Below are 21,101 nucleotides of genomic sequence, written 5' to 3'. Positions count from 1 at the left end.
GGCCTAATTAAGACAAAAGATTAATTTGAGATTAACGTACCATCCGTGATTTAAAAAGTGAATGAATTATAAATAGGCATTAGAGTTAGGAATCAAAGACCAGGACAGATTAAGAACCCAAAACTGTGTAAAAAAAAAACAAAAAACAACAAAAGAACATTATATGAATTGGCAGTAACCAGACACGCTAGTTATTTCAATAACTTGAAAATACAAAAAAAAATTAAAATGGGGAAAGTTCCTCCAGCAGATACTTAGATGATAGACAGTAATGCACTTGTCCATGTGGAGTAGACCAGCTTGCAAATTGATCATGAAGTAGCTCCAGACATTGGGTGGCAGATTGGCTTTGAACATGCCATCCTGTAGCTAAAGAGTCACAGATTCAGTTTCTGCAGTAAGACGCCGAACCGTCATCTGCTCATTTATTGTAGTTCTCTGTGGAAAAACAGCTTAATGGCTTCAGTGTAAATTTGACTTTTTTTTCCTCATAATATTAAACAGCCATTCTGTTGCACATACATATGTCAGCCTCAGTTATGAAGTGAGAAAAAAAAAGTTAGTAATAAATGCTGAAGTTGCTAGCCAGCTGTGACAGGCATAGCTAGTGTAAACTGTTTATCATTTTGTGTATTTAGTGAAGCTTTTTGACTGCTGCACTATGAAGTACTTCATAACAATAATCAAGATTTCATTCATGCTGTAATTTAGAAAACAAGGGTTTTGGGAGAGACATTCAGAAACTGCTGTCCTCTCTCTGACTGCAATATGACCTCATCAGCTGAGTGAGGTGGTTTAAAAAAAGAACAGATACTCAGAGTTCAAAATTGGACATCCCTCTGGCTGAAAAGGAGGCAGCCCTCAGTGTCAGTAGTGCCCCCAAAAGAGTTACAGTAAGAGGCAACCTCACATAATCCACATGTTTGTGGGGATCCTTGTGTGAGACACCGATGGCAATGTCTTTATATAAGAACTTTGCAGTGAACACCCTGTCCATTTTCTGGGGCACAGTGAGCTCTGGTGGCCTTCTGTGGAAAAGCAGCAGCAGCAGCGGTGGCAGCGGCGGTGCCGTCGCTACCTGGATGTATCAGGGAGAAGTCTCTTAAACCAGCGGCCCACGGCCACGTCTACTCTCAGCACTAATGTGACCCCGAGCAGCAGAGATGCGCTGCCCACCAGGAACCCTGAGGCCTCAAACATTAACCTGGAAGGAGAAAACAGGGGACTGATTAGAATTTAAAATCACCTCCAATGAGCTTTGTACTAATAATGGCTGTGCAATACACCTACATAACAATATGATGATATAGTACATCTTAACTAGATAATAAGCAATTACCAATCATACAATGCAGCTCCAAGACTACATTTCTGTAACATATTTATTCAAAATACTTATCTATAAATCTTTTGCACAATTAAAATTATTTGGACAAAATCTTTCAGAAAAAAAAGAAAGAAAACAACACTGCACCTTCACAAGCATTCACTAAAATTCACTGGACTGGGAATAACATGCACAATAACATTAATAAAAATAAAAGAAGGAATTGCTCCTTTGAGATAAGCAGCTGAAATATGTCATTTTGGCAGTTACAGCATGTCCATATCCTCAGAAGCCTTTACTGTTAGTGAGTTTGTGTGAGCTGGAAAATCCATTCAGGCACTTACTTGGGTGCAAAAACCTTCCACACCATTAGGTGTCTCCTGAGGATAGCAGCTGCACAGACTGAAGCAAAGAGCTGTGAAGAGATGCACAGATACTGACTGGTGTGATACACAATGGGGGGGAAATGAACAAAAGAAAGAACAATAAAATAAAACACTAAAAAGGGACTTAATCCCAGGTCATAGGTTCCTGAATTAAAACAAATGTTTCAGATTGGTGACCAAACAAACAGTTCACAGACGATCATTTTGTGACTCTAATGTGTGCATCTGCACAGACCGAAACAAACGACGTACCTGTGCTCCGTTGATAAAGAGGTAGCGTGTGGCGAGCTGTAGAAGAGCAGAGCTGAACTGCTGGGGGTTTTCTCTCAGTCTCATCTCCATCACAGCGTCCTCTCCTTCGTCCCCGCATGCTCTTCCTCCCTTGCTTCCGCGCACCTCACACACCAGGGGCCAGAACAGCAGAAACGGACAACCCACTGAAGACAACAAAGACATGGACACGGATACAAATCAGTGAGCAACATGTTGGTGGATTCACATCAACTCTATACATTTGCTGCTTTGTTTGATTTCCTTTCTTTTTAGATTAATTCCATTTGCTCTCAAGTTTTTATATTTCCACAGCGCACCGTCTACTTTTCTTTGGTGGGTTTTCTGGTTATAACAAAAAATGAAGAAGAAGTGGTACTTAACTTAAGATCTCTGGTGTAACAAACCCATGCTTTACCAGCTGAGCTGAACTCAGTGCTGCAGTCGCCGTGCAGGTTCACTGAGAATTTACACAGCTGTGGTGCATGATAGCACGCTCTGTTTGTTTACGCTCCTGGGGACCAACCATCAGATTAAACCTTTTACGCAAATAGACCTCTAATGTTCCCAAATACTGCACTTTAATGTCCCCTTTAATAGATTTTAAACATTGATGGGACAGTATTTATCATAACACTTAAACCCACGATGCCAAGCTTGCACCCTTACACCCAACAGAAAATCTTCATCATTTCTGTAAGTGTCAAAGTTAAATTCTTAACTTGATCTTGACCTCTTCTTACAAATATGTTCTCTCATTTGTATTTTACAATGACATTTAATGGTTCAATGTGTTACATTTATATTATGCTAAGAGACTAATAAAATAATACTTTTAGAACATTGTATTTTATTTAGATTTAAAAAAAAAATCTAATTTATTTTAAATATTTAATCTTTTATATTGCTTATTGTATATTCTAATTATTTATTATATAATATCCTTAACAGCCTAATTTCCCTAAAAAGGACCATGATTTTTTAATCATATTTTTTAATCATATTAAACTTACTAATCCACTTATTGCTTCTACAATATTAATAACTACCTGCGAACAAGATGTGTGAGGCAAAAGTGTTGAGGGTAACCAGCGAGGCGGGCAGTATGGTGCCTGTGTGCCCATCAGGGAATCCCACGAAGGCAGCGCCCCACTGGATGGAGGGGAAGGTAGGAAGGTGACCTGTGGCGTGGAAGAACTGGGTGGCAGCCAGGGACCACAGCACTACTGGTGTCCAGGGCACATTAAAGCCACCTGAGGGAAACAATGAGAGGTGGCTGAGCATTGCAGATTTGTTTGTTTTGTTAGATAGACCACATCATAAGAGACAAACCACAAGTGAAAAGATGTGTGATTCTGAGACTCTCACCAGAATATGAATCATTCAGGCCACTGAGGGTAGTGGAGGAAGCGTGAATGTGCAACAGAGCTCCCATTTCAAGCAGCAGCAGGAGGAAAGACAAAGCCATGCCCTCTGGGTGCAGCAGCAGCAGACCAATTCCCAGCAGGCCACAGAACAGCAGCAAAGGGGCAGAGTACACAGTTCCCAGTCCGTAGGCCTTCACAGCGGGCGTGTTGTCCACCTCACCACTCCCGCTCAGCTCTCCGTCGTCCAGGGAACGGCGCATGCGCTGGTAGATCTGGGGGATGAGGTGGTGCAGCTCAGCTTGGGGGCTGATGCCGGTGCTCGCTCGGTAGCTGGGCGGGGGTAGAGACGAACTTCGGGATGACGCTCCGGACCTGGGCTTCATGAAAACAGTAAGAGGATCTAGCCAGATCAGGAACAGCCCAAGTCCCAGGAGACAGAAGGCGGCCCTGGGGAGGGCCAGCTGGGCCAGGCTGATCAGCTCGGCTAGGTTCCTAAAGCTGTCCTCTGAGGTGGCACTAACAGCCCAGTGCAGCCCCAGGCACACAGACAGCAGTGGGAGGATCCAGCGGGCCGTGAACACCGTCCCACCTGAGGAGTTGAGGTTACCGTAGTGGCGGAGGCAGCGTCTTAGCAGATATGTCCACAAGCCCAGGGAGAAGACAGAGAGGACATAGTGGAGGTTCTTCAGCTGGCTGTCCTGCAACCGGGAAAGAGGAGACAGGAACGGGGAAGGCTGGCAGGAGCCCTGTTCTTCCCGACAGCCGTGGAAGGAGAGGGAGAGGTAGAGGCCGCCAACAAGAAGTCCTAAGCAGGCTAGCAGGGTGCTGCTTTCTTTCCTCACAGTCGATGGGGACAGGGTTGCGGAGGGCAGGAGTCCTGCAGGCTTCAGAGGGTCGTGGCTTGAAGGGAGGAGCAGGCCATCCCAGTTGAGATGGATGGGAATACAGAGAGCCAGAGAGAACAGCAGAAAGGTCACTGCACGGCCTTCAGCGATCACGTAGCTATCTGAGAGCAGGGAGGCACAGCGGAGGAGCAGCACCAAAATGGGGGGGGCGAGGAGGCGGCATGGAGTCAGCCAGCTGGCACACTTGAGAGCTTTAGAACCGTTCTTTGCCACAGTAATGATTCTGGATTGACGAGCCCTCCAGAGAAAGAGAAGTTCAGAGCTGAGGGCAGCAGCTGCCAGGCACCACGCTACCTCCATGTAGCCCTGTGTGAGCAACTGACCAGCAGCCATGCAAACCCCCGCTGTCAGCGCCACGATAACCGGGGCCTTCAGTCCGGGACCTGTCTCCCTGATCAGCACAAGGGACAGCTCAGACAGGACGAAACACATCAGGCAGGCAAACGCCAGGATGGCTAAACCTGCCACCATCTTGAGTGGGTTGAAGCGAGCCCAGGTAGCTCGACAGGTGTCTCTGACGGAGGTGAGGTAGGCCTGCAGGGAGGCGGCCAGCTGCGGGGAGGGTGACCTACCCTCTCGAATCATGGTGAGGTACTCAGAGGAGAGGCGGGAGAATTCATCTTTCAGCTGAGAGAGGCTCTGTGGTGGGATGTCTTTGGCCATTCCAGAGTACGTCTCCAGGAAACGGTTGACCTTTAGAAACACAATGATCACAGGAGGAGACATTATATGCACAGAAAGAAACAAAAATACACACAATTACTGAACGTGCTCCAGGATATATCAAGTTTGAGGTTGTTCTTGTGTGAGGACATAAAAAACACTGAAAAAAAAAAACCCATTGTGGTAGACAGCTCCTAACTGAGCAGAGTACCTGTTTTGCGTTGATCCACAGTGCCTCCAGCTGGCTGAGACCTCTAACTGCGCCCTCTGTCTGCCCCGTGAGGAGGGAATAAAGGCAAGAGCACCTGCCCCACACTGCTGTACGGGATGGGAACTCCAAGCAGCAGAGCCAGGGTGGGCACCAGGTCTGTCTGGGGCACCACATCTGGATCACTCTTCAAACATGAGAAAACAAAAGTCTACTGTGTTAAATCACTACTGCATTTATCTGCGATTTAAAGGGCTGCTCTGACATTTTAGAAGATCCTCTGTGTAATGAGAACACTTCAACAGAGTGTAACCTTTGAAAAAAGGAATAAGTCAGTCTTCTTCTTACAATGAAAGGTTCATTTATAAGCAATAAAAATAACCCTTTTGGCACTAAAGCCCTACTTGGTCAGGTAGGACCTGTCGGTCATGATGGCATGGCTAGCCGGACCGCTATGTAAAAGCATACACAGTTGTGGGATTATGCTAAAATATTTTGTTTAGTATGAATGAGCGAATGAGGCATTTTGACATTCTTTAATATTTATTTGATCTGTGTGTGAAAGCGGCTGACTGTATTTTATTTTGCTGAAGTTCTTGTACAGCTGCTTGTTATCCAGCCCTCATTAAGAGGACTGGCAAAATAAATGTTAGTGAATTTCTTCACTCCATGTGAAAAATAACTCAATGGATAATAAGAGAGTGTCTCAGTGTCTAATAGGACGTCATGTATAATAATGTCGCCTTTCCTTGTAGTAGTGCTATTTCTGAGTGTATTATGTAACGCTCCAATAACACTGCAATTATGGAAATCAGCGCTGAAGTTCACTTTTCTAGTATGAGATCCAGTTTCATCCCTGAGAAGGCGGAGACCACCTGCCAGCATCAATTAAGCGGATTCAGGGAACTGCACACCCGACGATGAACACAAAAAGATAATGCATGGAATGGTTGGATGTTTCATATTGATGAGCCAACTACTCTGTGGATCTGGCGAGGTAAGCATGATATAAGTGGATATTTGCTGATAAAATGTTAATACTAATAATTGTCCTTAATTAGCTCACTGTCAACGGTTTGTTTGCCTGTTCTGTTAACAGTGCTTATGTCTCACTCTGAATTTCATTTACATCTAGTTACTGATTACTGGAATGTGGCATTTAGGGTTAGAGACAGATTAGGAAATCCAGTCAGCAAATCTAGTCTAACTGAGCCAAGCCTGGGCCTATTATCAATTAGATATGTTATAACTAGGGCTCACACCAACCTACCGTAACCCCCCTTCCCGTCGTTCATTCGTTCGTTCAAAACATGGTTGGATACGCCACCGGAGCACCAAGAGAAATATTATACTTTTTTATCATCACTGTTTATTCTTACTACCTTAATTTATAACTCATCTCAAGTTAAAAAGTGAAAAAGGTGGCTACTCTACTGACCTGTGACGGCGGTTGAGGAAACAGAGGGGTAGGACTGTAGAGGAAGATAGCAGCATCGGTCTCCTTCTGACTCTCTCCCCCATGATCTCCGGTGTCCGTCATCCCGTGGTCTCCCATCACCACCAAGAGGGTGTCATTCTGCAGACGGTCAATGACAGACCTGGAGGAAAAGGATAAACAGGGTCAAAGTTCCTGCAATTGAAATCAATGATTTTGAAGAAGAACTTTCCAATTTTAATTATTAATTAAACATGAATTTTTAGCAGCGCTAAAATGGTGACTTGTGCATTCTGCAGTCACTGTTAGCAGTTTTACTCCTTAAAAAAAAACAACTTCGAGTACAATATCAGTGTTACTAAGTGACATGACATATCTACAACACTACAGGTGCACTATGACAGCACACGATGGCGAGTGCAGCTGGGGGATGCTGTGAAACAAGCTCGCAGCAGCTGTACTGTCGTCTGACCTGATGACTCCATCCATCTGGGTGAGCTTGTCGGCCATGGCCGGGTGGTCGGGACCAAACCTGTGACCGCAGTGATCCACTCCAAGGAAATGAGCGACTAGGACGTCCCAGTCATCCCCAACCACTGTCAAAACCAACAGCAAGTGAGAGATGGAGACATGTGAAGAGCAAGTACAACACAAGACGGGCACAGACGTACAGAATAGCAGTGGACCTAATTTTACAATTCTACTTTGCATACCATTAACAATGTGTCAATTGCTTATGGTCTTGCATAGCTCACCAGTAAAAGTACTGTTCTGCCAGGAGTTAGAAGTTTCTTTCTCACTGTAGCCAGCACATAATGCACGTTAAAATGTAAAAACGTACACTCTCATGGCACAATAAAACCCATAGTAAGTAAATACACACTAGTTGTGTAGAGGTGCTGGAGGATCCCGTTGTCCACAGTGTGCAGGTCCTTGACATTGAAAGAGGGGAAGGGCAGAGAGCGGTGGAACTTCTTAGGGAAAAGACTCTCCCACGTGTCATCGCCCATGAACACCACTCGCTTGCCTGTGAGGGGAAACACAAAATCAGACAACGGTATTAGTTTGGTCAAACACATTTTCACCTAGTTTTTTTAAACTGGGTTTGAAGGTTTGTAGGCATGATTAAGCGTGATGTAAGCGGGGGGGGATTACAGTGCGACTGTCTAGATGCTTATTTTTCACAAGTAGCATCGAATGTGAGATAACAGTGGGCCAACATCAACAACAAAAAAACAAAAAACTAAAGAACTCCTCTCGTTCACGCTTTTCAAGACTTTCAAATTCCAAAACGTTCAACTGTGAAAATTATGAAGTTCAAAGTCTTAAATTAAGTTCATCTTATTCAATATTGTGATAAAAATCTTTACTTACCCTCTCAGTTGCTAAACTTAACTGAGAGGAAGCCTCTTTTGCAGGAAGTCCCCAGTCACATTCGCACAGTTACACATTCACACCTGGAAGCTGCCTAGTACAACCACAGGCTGATCTGCTGGCCACTGAGCAGCTCCACTGGAGCAATTGGGGTTAAAGGGGCATGCTCAAGGGCACCTCAGTGGTGGTAAATGAGGGAGGGCAAGCACTGCTTGTTCACTTTTCCACACCCACATTTATCCTGCTGGTCCAGGGATAGAACCGGTCACAAGCTCGCTTCTTTAATGACAGTGAAGACGAGGTATATTCTTCTTTTCTTACTGATATCTTAAACCCTCCACTGTTCTGGGCAGTTCAGCTAAACAGTAGCCATTCAGCCGACGTTCAGGTGACGTTTTTCCTTCAGCTAATGGAAATACATGCCCTGATGTCCTTCACTGTGGTGTGGGTGAGACCTTCAACATGCTTTAAAGTTTAAACCTATAGAAAGCAGTGTAGCAGCAGTGTTGTACACTTTGACAGTCACTACTTCACCTCAGCTGTCTAATAATCATAATAATGAATGAGTGTCTTTTAGTGTACCCCCTGTGTAACTACTCACCCACTTGTCCAAACTGGTGGATGAGGTTGTCCTCCAAGATGGCGCTGGATGCAAAGTTATTACCTACATCCACGAAGGTAGGCAAGGAGCCAGTGGTGAAGCCTTTGATCCTCTGCATGGTGGTCGTAGGGGGGTCAGCACGAAAAGGGTACAGGCGGCTGTGGGAAGGCCTGAATGAGACAGTCTCCTCCATCACAGGCAGCTTGTTCTCGTAAGGTCGGGGCGCCGTGTTGTCGGGGTCAAACCGGGCGAAGTCAATCTTGAGGGCGTCGATGATGAGGAGGACAACCCTGCGGAAACGCGGCTGGGAGCGGCAGAAGTCCACCGGCTCCACTCCGGGCTGCAGCACGTCTCCGCAGGTGCTGGTCCTGTTCACTTCCAGCCTCACTAGCAGGAATCCACCCACGAACAGGTAGATGCCCACAAAGTACACCGCACACACCCAAAGGAGCAGGGACAGCACTGGGAGCCCCTTCATCCTACACACACAGTCCACAGCAGTACAGTTAACATTCAGGCACACCTGTTTCACACCAAGGTAAAAAATAAAAAGGACCAGCTATGGGCGACACCTGCTACAAGAGATGCCGGTAATGTGTAACTTGACAGAAACCTCAAGTAAGGTACACTTAAACCAATAAACACGACACGCGGCGTTTGGACGTGCCAGGTAATATTAACTAGCAAACATTAAGGGGTTAACGTTGGTAAGTTAACGCTGTTAGCCGAGGCTAGCTCGCCTCGCTCTTGTCACTGACCTTGTAGCAGTCGGGTTTTCGTCCTCTCTCGGCCGGAGGGCGGACGTTAATGTGTGCGTTAACAACACGGACACCGGTGTCTCAGGTGGGTCAGGTAAACAGAGAACGACGCGACACCACGCTCACCTTCATTGGGGCACTGTGCAACCCGGCAGGAAATATGGGGCGGACGTTAATCTATGTAACACCTTATATTGGAAGACTTTGCCCTGAAGTTAGACTCTCAGGCACACCTTGCGCTAACCTTTAGACAGTAAAACTGAGAATAAAATAGTTTTTCTTTCTAAATGGCCTAATCAATTTCGAAACTCATTAATTTGATCTAAAATGCAATAAAATACAATATCAACAAAAAATAACAGGCTCGCCTCAAGCTGTTCACGTTATTGTGTCCATATCGTCTGTAAGGCAAAGACGAGGACTCAAACAACCGCAACAACGGAGAGGCGAAAGAACCAAAACCTTAGTAGTGTGTGGATTATAATCTTGTGGAAGTAAAATCTAAAGCAGATCTCTTTTGTTAAATTAATAAACAATAAATAAGTACATTCTATGTAAAATCTGTACTATCTCCATTATGGCACCCTGATTATTATGCACTTTTACGTCTTCTCATATGCTGCCAAACCCTTGTCTGCAATTTTTTAATTAATGCTGTTAAATACATTTGATACTTTGGAACTCAAATAATGGTTTTAAATCATAATATGCTGAATTCTGGTGCTTTGCTTCTCCCGGTCATGTTCTTGTATCATCATAGCTCTATGGATTTAAAATCATAGTGGATTTTTCTTTTTTTTTTTTTTTTTTAATAGACACACAGACCTAGTAAACCAACTTTTATTTTATTTTATGGTAATGTAACATGGCTGAACCCAAACAAACAGTGACCCAAAACATGGATGTCAACTTTAATATCCATTTTCAAATCATACTGCCAATGTTTCTTCATCAACAGTCAAGGTCTAACAAACTTTACATTTGAAGTCCAGTAGTTTTTCATGAGTTGTTCCACCCCATCTTGTTCCAACATAACTGTATATTTAGAGAAGTACTTTACGGCATCCCATGCCACCACGTAATAAAACTACTCAAGTCACTACTCTGTGAAAGTTTCAAATGACACATATGTGCCAATTTCATTTTTGCATTATTTTTCATAAACCTTTAAGCATCAGTGAAGTCATTGAAACGACACGGTTGCTGTCTTCACAGAGAACCATGTAATTAAACAAAAATATTCCATAAGCCTTAAGAGGTAAATACACCACCACCAAACCTGACAAGAGTTATTTGGGCCAGCCTTGCAAAAGTAAAAAAAACTGGATGTTTCACTTAAAATCTCAATGTAGAGCAGTCAAATTCAAAAGCTTTGCATCCAATTCTATTAGGATTTATGCAATGATACACAACTTATTTTTGCATCAACTTGCCACAATGGCTGATAAATCAAATTCTCTTGTGTTTGTCTGCCAGAGTCGCTGGTATGCGAATATTTGGCTGAAGGCTGGCGTTAATTTCCCAATCGGACAATAATAATAATAATAATAATGACATAAACAATGGTCAGCGAAGACTAAAAATCCTCTTACAAAAAGGGGTGGTTTTCCCAGGACTCCAAGGCAAAACATCCCAGAAGTTTGTAAAGTTGTTCCTTCTGTCCTGCTAGTAGAAGGTTATGAGAACTTTGCTCAGCGATGCATTGGAGCCCCGATAACTGAAACATCATCTGCTTCTTCTGGTTCTGTGTCATTTTACTGCTTTGAGTTCATTCACTGAGTCCTCTTGCTATTGAGATGGTGCTTATTGGTTCACAAGCTCTTCGCTCTTCTTCTCCACCACTCCTGGTGCCACATTTGGGCTCGTCTTTGCCAACGTGCCGTAAATGGCCATAGCCTGTGAGTGCAGGAAAACAAAGTGAGAGCCATTATTGTCATGACTGAAGACATCCAAAGGAACAAAGATACTCCATCTGGTCGCAACTAACATCTAAATTCAAGAAGAACTTATAAAAAGCAAGCATGCTCTAAAAATAAATACAGAAAATGATGCATGTATACATACCTGCGTGACCATTCCGCTAATGTCACCAGTATTAGAGGGCAGGAGGATGGTGTTTGACTCTTTGGCGAGGTTGGAGAAAGCAGACACGTACTGTTCGGCCACGCTTAGCGAGGCCGCTGCACTTCCATTCTGTACAATGCACAATAAAAAAAATTCAGTAATTTTTAAATGAACTCTGATGAATAAGACTGTGGTCAAGGTTATGTCATTAAAAACTACTACTTCACCTGCTCAGTCAGAGCCTCTGACAGCATTTGAATAGCCTTAGCTTTTGCCTCTGCTAAGGCTAAGACCGCCTGGGCCTCACCTGAAGGGAACACAGTAATCGATTAGTGATTGATTGATGATATATAACTTGTGTTACTACAGAGATTAAACAGCTAAACCTTGTCTCTGAGTTCACCCACCAGCCGCTTTATTGATCTGCTCTGCCTTTTCACCCTCCGAGGCCAGAATCTGGGCTCGTTTGCGACCCTCAGCGACATTAATGGCCGCCTCCCTCGACCCTTCGGACTCCAGCACTGTGGCTCTCTTCTTGCGTTCGGCTTCCACCTGCACAGGGGGAACAAAAATGCATGTTAAAACCCTTTTTGTAATTAAGACGTCTCTCTTACATTATTTACTAAAGGCGTATGATGAGTTTACAACCCTTTATTAACTGGCATGAGAGAAAACTTAGCTGTCCATTGTTTATCAAACCAGCAATATATTCATTCTGTATGCCCCACCTGCATCTGCATTGACTCTTTGACACGAGGAGGAACATGTATATCCTTGATTTCGTAACGGAGGCAACGGATTCCCCACTCGTCTGATGCTTGGTTGATGGAGTGGACCATGTTGGCATTGAGGGACTCCCTTTCCTTAAAAGTAAAAAAAAAAAAAAAAAAATAAGAGAAACACAAATTTAAACATATGTGAAATAACCTTTTAATTACAAGTCTACTGAGTGTGAGACACAGCACTAGTCTGTCTTTACCCTGAACACTTTGTCCAGCGTGAGTTTGCCAAGTTCTGAACGCATGGTGGTCTGCGCCAGCTGTGTGACGGCATATTCTGGATCCTCAACACCGTAGCTGGCCTGGGAACAAGCAGAATTGTTTATTTATATCAATTGATCTGAGTATAACAACACAAAGAAGCACACAATCACTCCAGCATTTTGAAGCATTTCTGATTCTTACCTTAAAAGGGTCAAGGATCCTCAAGTAAAGCACGCCATCAATCTGTAGTGTTACATTGTCTGTTAAAACAAAGCACATTTATTTTAATTATACCGTATGTCTGTTAAATTATGTCACACAAGCTTGACTGTACATTAATCATCAGTTTGTGGATCTCTCACCTAGAGATACAGCAGACTGCTCTGGGACGTCAATGACAATCTCTTTGAGACTTTGCACATACCGAACTCGGTCAAGTATGGGTATGAGGAAGTTCAAACCCTAAAAGAGAGGGGGGTTATTGAGCTTTTGAAATGTCCTACTGTAATATTTGACACTAGCGCTCTTTAATGAGGACACTTTTAGGGGGAAAAAAGGGGTGGTACCGGCTCTAAGATCCGGTGGAAGCGGCCCATTCTCTCCACCACCCAGGCTTCCTGTTGGGGCACAAACAGGACCACGGTGTTCATGGGCAGGCTGGATGCCCATCGCTGCTGGGCTGGTGTAACCCACAACCTCGGCACGGTCCGCTGGCTTTGCTACAGAGACACACGGTTATGCCATCAGTATAACTTGATGAATTAATTTACTATTTTCAAATCTATCCTTTAAAGAGGTGGTAGACACTCCCTCAAAAACACCAGAGGAAAAACACTCTGAGCTAGTGATCTTCAAATCTCGTTCTTTAAAATGAACTAATCTTATTTGAGTTATTTTGTTCATTTGAACTAGGCTGGTTATTGAGCGCAGTTCTCAAACACAAAACGCTGAAATATGTTGTCAATAACCTGCCAGGCTGTTCACCAGTCGAGATCTGTGAAACAACAGCACGGCTCTGTTGATAAATAAAAAGTTATGTTACGTTCTCTGGCGGACCCGGATCAGCTGTTAGCTGTCAACACACCACAGGGCTGATGTTAAGGTTGCTATTTGGCTATGTTTTAATGACGTTTGTTTTGGAAAGGAGACGACCTTGGAGGTAATTCGGCTCCAGGTAGAATCCTGTCAGGGCTCTGAAGTGGAGCGGACCCAGAACAACTCTCATCGGCTGTTAGCTGTAAACACTAGCAGGACTAAAGTTACGGTACGACTGTGTTAAAACTAAAGCACAACATCACTCTGCTGTAATAACATTATGCGTTATTAACTGTCACATAAATAACAAAATAGATATATAATGTCAGTCCAGCTGTTACCTGACAACCGACTTGCCTCTCATTCTCCGGCGCTGGCAGTAACTCAGCCTGCCGAATGAACGAAAGCCTGAGGACCCATGTGAGCGGTGAACGAATAGTTCATCCCTGTTCCACAGTAGCCGAGCTGTCACGTGACAAATGAACGACTCAAACCCAGAGACCCACAGTTGAGAGTCATGAACTTATCAATACGGTTTGCTGCTCTGATGGAGCCCATGCGGCTGCCATGTGACGAGTGATTGTAAGAGTCCAAGACTATTCACGCATGCCTGAAAATGAACAAATTACTCACTCAGACTACCCGTTCCTCCTGAGTCATATACAAGATTAGGTCAAATGAACGAAACGTTCTTTGAACGACGCAACACTACTCTGAGATGCAGCACACATTGACAAGACTCTGCCTCTCCTCTCCCTTCCAAACACTAGCTACCCTCCAGGCAGTCAATGGACATAAAGTTGTTACTGTGATGTAGAGACAGAGCTCAGTTAAAACTTTATGGATGAAAGATGAGAAAATGAAAATGAGCAAAATATGACCACTTTAAACAGGCTATTCAAAGCCAAGTCCTGGCTGAAAAGATTGTCACTTTTATATCATTAAAGAAGGCTATTCTTTTCATTGTTCTTTTTTGATTCCTTGATTAATCGTTTAGTCTTTAGAAAATGATAAAAACAGTTTAAAATGCCCTTGTCAAGAGCCAATTCTGGAAATCTTCAAATGGCAATGGACTTAAGCGTAATCACTCCAATTCTAAAATAAATAAAACCCAACCTAAATAGAGAAATAAAAAAATCTCAACCTGAGTCTTAACAACTGCTCTGGGAGGTATAAACTACACACAAAAAAACATTGAAATAAATAAATATCAATTCAGAACCACTTATTATTTTCCTTCTGTGCACTTTTCTTATTCTTGGTTAAGCTCCATGCATTTCCTTCCTTTAAAATACAATACGTTATGTAAGTACGTTATGCATGTTTCCATGCATATTTATATAATAGGTAAACAGTGTAACGTTAAAGGTTTAACATGGGCTAATTGTACATTTTCGACCCAGAATGAATTAACATGTCAGTCAGTGGTCAGCTATAAAAAAAAAGGTGCTTCCCTTGTTAACTTAGTACGCACTCAGTAATATTTCTATCAGGATAGAGTGAAATTTCGTGAATTATTAACACACTGAATGACACCAAACGGCTTTGGAAGAACTGTAAGCACGAGCTAACAAGCCGGAAATTATTATAACGCTCCCATTTACCTGCAGGAGGGCCCCGCCGGTCCTACACAGTGTCCGTAACATCATTTCAACAAAGCAAAGTGATTGTATAAAGAAGATTCAGCTTCGTAAAGTGGTTTGTAACTAAACTCAGCACTCATGTGTATGACCCTTGCCGATCTGGAAATGAAAGTTACATCATTGGTGCAACGGTGTAAAAACTCCGCCAGTGCGGGCAACGAGGACCAAATGGCTATGGTTCCGCTATTACGTTAATGATATCTACACGACTACTACTACTACTACCAATAATAGTAATGATAATATTAATACTACCATTACTATTACTACTACTAATAATAATACACTTTTTTTCTTCATAATTTCCACCCTTGTTGGACACTAACCCTTTTTGTAGCAAGTAGATATTCTAAAGCCAAAACATTAAATGCAAAGCCTCATTTCTTTGTTAGGTCAAACCTTAAAAAGCCCCATATTTGATGGGAAGGGAAAGGAGTTAAATAAAACTGATAATCTGTGTAACAGTGGCATAGTGTTACTAAAAATAGATTACTACATACCTCAAAAACTCGGATTTAGGCAAAGACGGCTAACAGCAGTATATGTGAATCTTTAGCACATATAACTTTGAATTCGCTCTGTTATTCAGGTTGTTGTCTTTTTTATCCATTTCTTCCATAAATGATTCAATCATCATCAGTTTTAGGATCCAATGTAATGACTCTCTAAACACACAGGGTGGTGATGTTGGTTTTGTTTCAGCTCTTAAGACCTTGCTCAGATTTACTCTATTCTAACTTCTGTTGTTTGGAGTCTTTTGGTTTATGTCATGGCTTTTCAAAACTCACACTTTTGAATGGGGCATATATATGAGTCAATAAACAGTATGTTGTCAAATGGGAAGGAGGTGTTTTTCTGTTGATTAGCGGATGGGCTGCTTTTCTTTAAGGCTCTTTGAGATGAAGGGGTTGATAAACCTGACCTGACTTGCCACTGCTGCTAAAGCATCTAATCAAAAACACTGACAAAAGCTTAAACTTAAAATAATCAAACCAAAGAAAAGGCTACAGTAATGCTGCAGATAAAATACATGGAGATAGTGCATTGATAAAACTGAGAGTAAGCAGAACCATGATCTGAGAAATTGAGAAAAGAATTGAGAAACTAAGAAATCACAGGTGTGACACATGTTGCAGATACATTAGGAGAAGTCAAAAACCCGTAATTGTAGTCACAATTCACATTCTAAGTAAAAAATAATTTAATAATAAATAACAGCTATCTTGTTTTAAAGACACGAAATAGCTAAAATTTCACTCTTACAAAAAAGTTACACGTATTTGGTCCGTTTAGAATCCGTGTGCGTCACCTGTTTCTTCCTCCAACCTGTCCCTCTCAGCGATTGGTCGGATTTCATTAAGCGGTTACCCCCTTCAGCGCCGTACTGTATTCTCATTGGACATATCGGACGCCAGTAACAGGTGCTGCTCTACCCCGCCTTCCCCTGTCTGTGCCCTCAGGTTGTTCGTCGGTCAGAAAACCTGTGATGAGAGTTTTAACAATGGCGTGGCCGTGGCGGGGGGCTGCCGCTCTCTCCCCAAGTCCGGCATCACAAAACCACCTATAAACATCGACTTGCAGCTTGTCAGCGGTTTGAAAAGTAATTTTATGGAGGTACAATGATACCGGACAGAGTAAATCTCCGCTGAGAGGCTACCCGACAAACTGTGTGAAACTACTGGAGTGTGGCTGGAAGCGCTTTGCCATGTCGTTACTGTGTGTTAGGGGTAAGTTTTAGCTTTGTTTTTATTTCTTTATGCGGTCAGAAACGTTTTTACAACGTGTTAGTTACACGTAAAACCCGAGTTTGTTGAATTCCAGTGTCAGAAAAGGTTTTGATATATAGATTGAGAAAATGAAAGGTTTTTGATTTGAACTTGAAGGATAAATAAATCACATGTACAGCAATGTTAATGGAACTAATGGGTTAGTGTATCTCTAATATTTGCTAATTTAGTTTGGCAGATATTTCTAATGAATATATAATAAGGATAAAAGTTTTTTCATGTATTATGTATTGTATTTCAATAAAACCAGTAATAGTAGTAGTACCCTAAAATGACTGAGCTTTTACTATCCCCTCAATGTTATCCTCCCAACACTAGCAGTGTACATTTGTATCATTCAGGGGTCCCTATTGGGGAAAATTTATTTATTTTATTATATGGATAACTGTTATCTTCACATTTTCAAACAGAAATACAAATAAAACAGATAAAGTGATACATTCAAAAAACCTGTAGGTGTCCAAATGATAATAGCAATATATTAATAATATAAAACAATGTTAAAGTCTTTACATGGACACATTTCTGGGCTAAGACCAGGCTAAAGCGAGCCAGCCTGGGGTGGAGGACAATCCTCGCTTGCTCTAGCATAGTATACAGCAGCAAAGCACATTATGCAATGTTGTATTTTGTGACAACAGCACTAATTTGCTCCAGAGCTGCCAGAACGGGGGGAAATGAGACAGAAAATGATGTTGCAGAGCTGCATGGGTGACTCCATCATTGCAGATGTAGCCTACATGTGTGCATACATGTGTGGTTAAAAGAAAAGAAACCCACCAAACTAATTGTAATAAATATTTTTTATATAAAATTTGGCATGTTATTAAATAGTATAAATTTTATTTGGCTTATGTTATCAAAGGGTGGTTTGGTGGTGCAGTTCTCCCCATGTCCACGTGGCTTCTATCCAATCCAGGGTGTACCCCACCTTTCGCCCGAATTGGTTGACGATGGATGGATATGATTGTATGAGTATAAATCACAGAATGAATTCCTTGCGTAGTTACCTGAAGTGGGCAACAAATATCCATCCAGTTGTGTTCTCTGTGATAAATGGAGACATCACATTGAAATGGTGATGCCCTTTGTAAGGGTTTCAAAGACTGATACCCTGACAGCAGAACTTTCAGGCCTCATTTCAAATGAATACGTTGTGTGCCCATTTATCAAAGAACGGCCATTATTATAAACATCATAACAGTGTATTTATACCTGTCGGTCCTATCTCTCATCTATAGTACCCTTTACTGTGGTAGTTTTATTACCTTGGCTGTCAAATTGATGATATCCTTTTTGGAAATGATGCATGAAATATCATCGAGCATTCTTCATAAAGTGAAGTTTTGTTCGTTAGAGGACTTGAGGTCGTAGTGGACTTCAAGTTTAAACTGCTGCTAAACCTTTAGTAGGATTTGCTACTTTCTTTTGTCTCAAAGCAGGAAGTATATTCCTCTAGTTGTTTCTCTTCCCGTCACAAAACTTCCGTCTTCCCTGAAACAACAAAGCCAGCATCCGTACAGTTGACAAAGAAGAAGGAGGTGAACATATGGAAGAAAAAACAATATGTTTTAGCATGTCATTTTTATTGTATTTTTATTGCTTATATGATTTTACCTGCAGGTGCTAGCCACAGACCAGGCACAAGTCTGTTTTATGTTGAGAATAAATTATACACTTGCTGAAATATCCTGAACATTTCTGAAAGTTATTATTGTTGGGGTGTTAAAAGCTCCAAATTGTGGCTATTTCACGTATGAGTGAATTACTTACCGTATTCTATCCCACCATCGTTTGAATTAGAATAGTTTCCCGAGGTGTCAGACTTCATATCTCATCACAGACAGGTAATCCTGTTCAAACATCCTCCAGATACCTCCACTCGTATGTGTTTACACAGTCAAGCAAACACCTTCTGTTGTGATCGGAAGTTTCTTTAATGCCTTTGCAAATCTTATAGAAGTCACTGTCACATATATGGTAAGATAGACATGCAGGGCAGGAATCCGTTGAAGTAGCATAATCCTAAAATGATCTTGCTTGTGCGTCTGTCTGCACATGCCTGTCTGTGTTTCTGATAGTTACTGGTTAAGTCAGAGAGACAGTTATCTAGAAGTAAGGTGGCTAATAGATTCACTCTTTAGGTACATAGGTACATCTGTTCAATTGCTTAACACAATTAGCCAATCACATGGCAGCAAATCAATGCATTTAGGCATGTAGACGTGGTCAAAACAACTTGCTGAAGTTCAAACTGAGCATCAGAATGGAGAAGAAAGGGGGTTTAAGTGACTTTGAATGTGGCATGGTTGTTGGTGCCAGACAGGCTGGTCTGGGTATTTCAGAAACTGCTGATCTACTGGGATTTTCAAGCACAACCATCTCTAGGGTTTACAGAGAATGGTCCGAAAAATAAAAAAGATCCAGTGAGAAGCAGTGGTGTGGACAAAAATGCCTTGTTGATGTCAGAGGAGAATGGACAGACTTCGAGATGACAGAAAGGCAACAGTAACTCAAATAACCACTCGTTACAACCAAGGTGTGCAGAATACCATCTCTGAACGCACAACATGTCGACCTTGAAGCAGAAGAAGTCCACACCGGGTGCCACTCGTGTTGGCTAAGAACAGGAAACTGAGGCTACAATCCACACAGGCTCACCAAAATTGGATAATAGAAGATTGAAAAAATGTTGCTGGTCTGATGAGTCTTGATTTCAGCTGCGACATTCAGATGGTAGGGTCAGAATTTGGCTTAAACAACATGACAGCATGGATCCATCCTGCCTTACATCAACGGTTCAGGCTGGAGGTGGTGTAATGGTGTTGGGGATTTGTTCATGGCACACTTTGGGCCCTGTGGTACCAACTGAGCATCGTTTAAATGCGACAGCCTACTTGAGTATTGTTGCTGACCATGTCCATCCCTTTATGACCACAGTATACCATCTTCTGATGGCTACTTCCCGCAGGATAATGCACCATGTAACTCAAATCATCTCAAACTGGTTTCGTGAACATGACAATGAGTTCACTTTACTCCAGTGGCCTCCACAGTCATCGGTATTCAATCTAATAGAGCACTTGTGGGATGTGGTGGAACGAGAGATTCGCATCATGAATGTGCAGCTGACAGATCTGCAGCAACTGCGTGATGCTATCATGTCAACATGGACCAAAGTCTGAGGAATGTTTTCAACACCTTGTAAGTTACGATGAAGTTTGCAAGTCATGTTCACAATTAAGTGGCATACTGCTACTCAGGATCCTTTTATCCAATATTAGTATTTTGACACCATTAACTATATAAAAGAAGTGAACTTATTCTCTTATCACCCATTGTTATTTGGACTAACGATTGGAAGGTGCATCTTTAATTCCTGACTGTGATAGTAATTGGGATGCTAACTTTGGCTGGCAAAAACAGACTTAAAACTAAATGTAACACTTAAAGTGTCTTTTTGTACAACCAAATGCTAAACACTATGACATTTTAGGTGACCAAACTGCTACAATTAACTGCCATGAATTTAAAACAGACTGTGCAAGGGTCAGACAAGCCACGACCCAAAAACCCAAAAACAAGTTCAAGGCTAGTTTAATGTACACAGTGCGATTTGCCTCTATCCTAATTGACTATGTCTATGTGGTAGAGACTTGTCAGTCACAAGGTAGCCACGCCCTAAAGCATACCCTGCTTTATTGTTTATTTTACTCTACAACTATAATTTACGAAGTGAACATCATGCTGTTTTGGAGAAGACTTGAAACTAGTGATTGAGGCCATCAACTGATTAGGAAATGGTCACTGAGGTAGAAATAAATCAAGTTAGAAGTAGGGTCCAATGCAATTGGACTACTTTTTGCAACAAGCGGAGTTGCCCACTGCTGGGCTGCATTAGAAATAATGCAGGTTGAGGGCAATTAAGCATTGGCTTTACTTTTTCAGACTTGGAGGTTCATGCTTGTTTGCACCTCCAGGTTTTCTTTTTTCCCAACATTGCATCATGCTGCTCTGATTTAGTTACTACAAAACAAACTTGATTAGGCTAATCAGTCAACTGCTGAGCTGAATCAGACAGATCCTGACGTTTTTCCATGAAGCTTATTACACCTAATGTTAAATTTCATAAAAATTTTATAATTTCTTGTGACGTTAGAGAAAGCGCTCTTTATTTGAGGCTGAAACTGTCCCGGTGGTGCTCGCGAGCTGACGAAGTTGAATTGTCTTTAACTTTTTGTACGTGACGCGCAGCACAAATCGTTGGAAGAGAGACCGATCCTCGCTATTTGTGA

General features: G+C 42.2%; 3 protein-coding genes across 6 annotated transcripts in view; 1 reads left to right on the top strand and 2 right to left on the bottom strand.

Moving 5' to 3' along the window:
• Nucleotides 1-408: 408 nt before the first annotated feature.
• pigo (phosphatidylinositol glycan anchor biosynthesis, class O) lies at nucleotides 409-9,455 on the bottom strand. Its single transcript, XM_038734052.1, is given in 12 exon segments — nucleotides 409-1,204; nucleotides 1,672-1,742; nucleotides 1,966-2,150; nucleotides 3,033-3,236; nucleotides 3,352-4,948; nucleotides 5,130-5,195; nucleotides 5,197-5,313; nucleotides 6,565-6,724; nucleotides 7,034-7,157; nucleotides 7,445-7,588; nucleotides 8,537-9,015; nucleotides 9,295-9,455. Coding segments are annotated over 11 exon segments (3,276 nt in total). The 5' UTR covers nucleotide 9,015; nucleotides 9,295-9,455; the 3' UTR covers nucleotides 409-1,074.
• A 665-nt stretch (nucleotides 9,456-10,120) lies between these two features.
• On the bottom strand, nucleotides 10,121-15,140 carry stoml2 (stomatin (EPB72)-like 2). Its single transcript, XM_038734210.1, has 10 exons — nucleotides 14,981-15,140; nucleotides 12,908-13,060; nucleotides 12,704-12,803; nucleotides 12,543-12,601; nucleotides 12,338-12,439; nucleotides 12,087-12,221; nucleotides 11,766-11,910; nucleotides 11,586-11,665; nucleotides 11,359-11,487; nucleotides 10,121-11,190 (listed from the first exon to the last, which is right to left on the bottom strand). The coding sequence occupies exons 1-10, from the start codon at nucleotides 15,023-15,025 to the stop codon at nucleotides 11,098-11,100; spliced, it is 1,041 nt and encodes a 346-aa protein (XP_038590138.1). The 5' UTR covers nucleotides 15,026-15,140; the 3' UTR covers nucleotides 10,121-11,097.
• Nucleotides 15,141-16,492: 1,352 nt separating this feature from the next.
• The window catches only part of LOC119914513 (protein unc-13 homolog B-like), a 76,679-nt gene continuing 72,070 nt past the window's right edge, over nucleotides 16,493-21,101 (top strand). For all 4 annotated transcript variants that reach the window (XM_038733856.1, XM_038733854.1, XM_038733855.1 and 1 more), the window contains exon 1: nucleotides 16,493-16,746. In XM_038733856.1, the coding sequence (XP_038589784.1) occupies nucleotides 16,725-16,746 (22 nt within the window). In that variant the 5' untranslated portion in view covers nucleotides 16,493-16,724. The remainder of the gene's footprint in view (nucleotides 16,747-21,101) is intronic.

This window comes from Micropterus salmoides, unplaced genomic scaffold, assembly GCF_014851395.1.
Source record: "Micropterus salmoides isolate LMB-PRFRI ecotype aquatic unplaced genomic scaffold, ASM1485139v1 Ms_hic_scaffold_20, whole genome shotgun sequence".
Classification (NCBI taxonomy): Eukaryota; Metazoa; Chordata; class Actinopteri; order Centrarchiformes; family Centrarchidae; genus Micropterus; species Micropterus salmoides.
The sequence above is the reverse complement of the archived record's forward strand: the minus strand, read 5'-3'. Positions and strand labels throughout refer to the sequence as shown.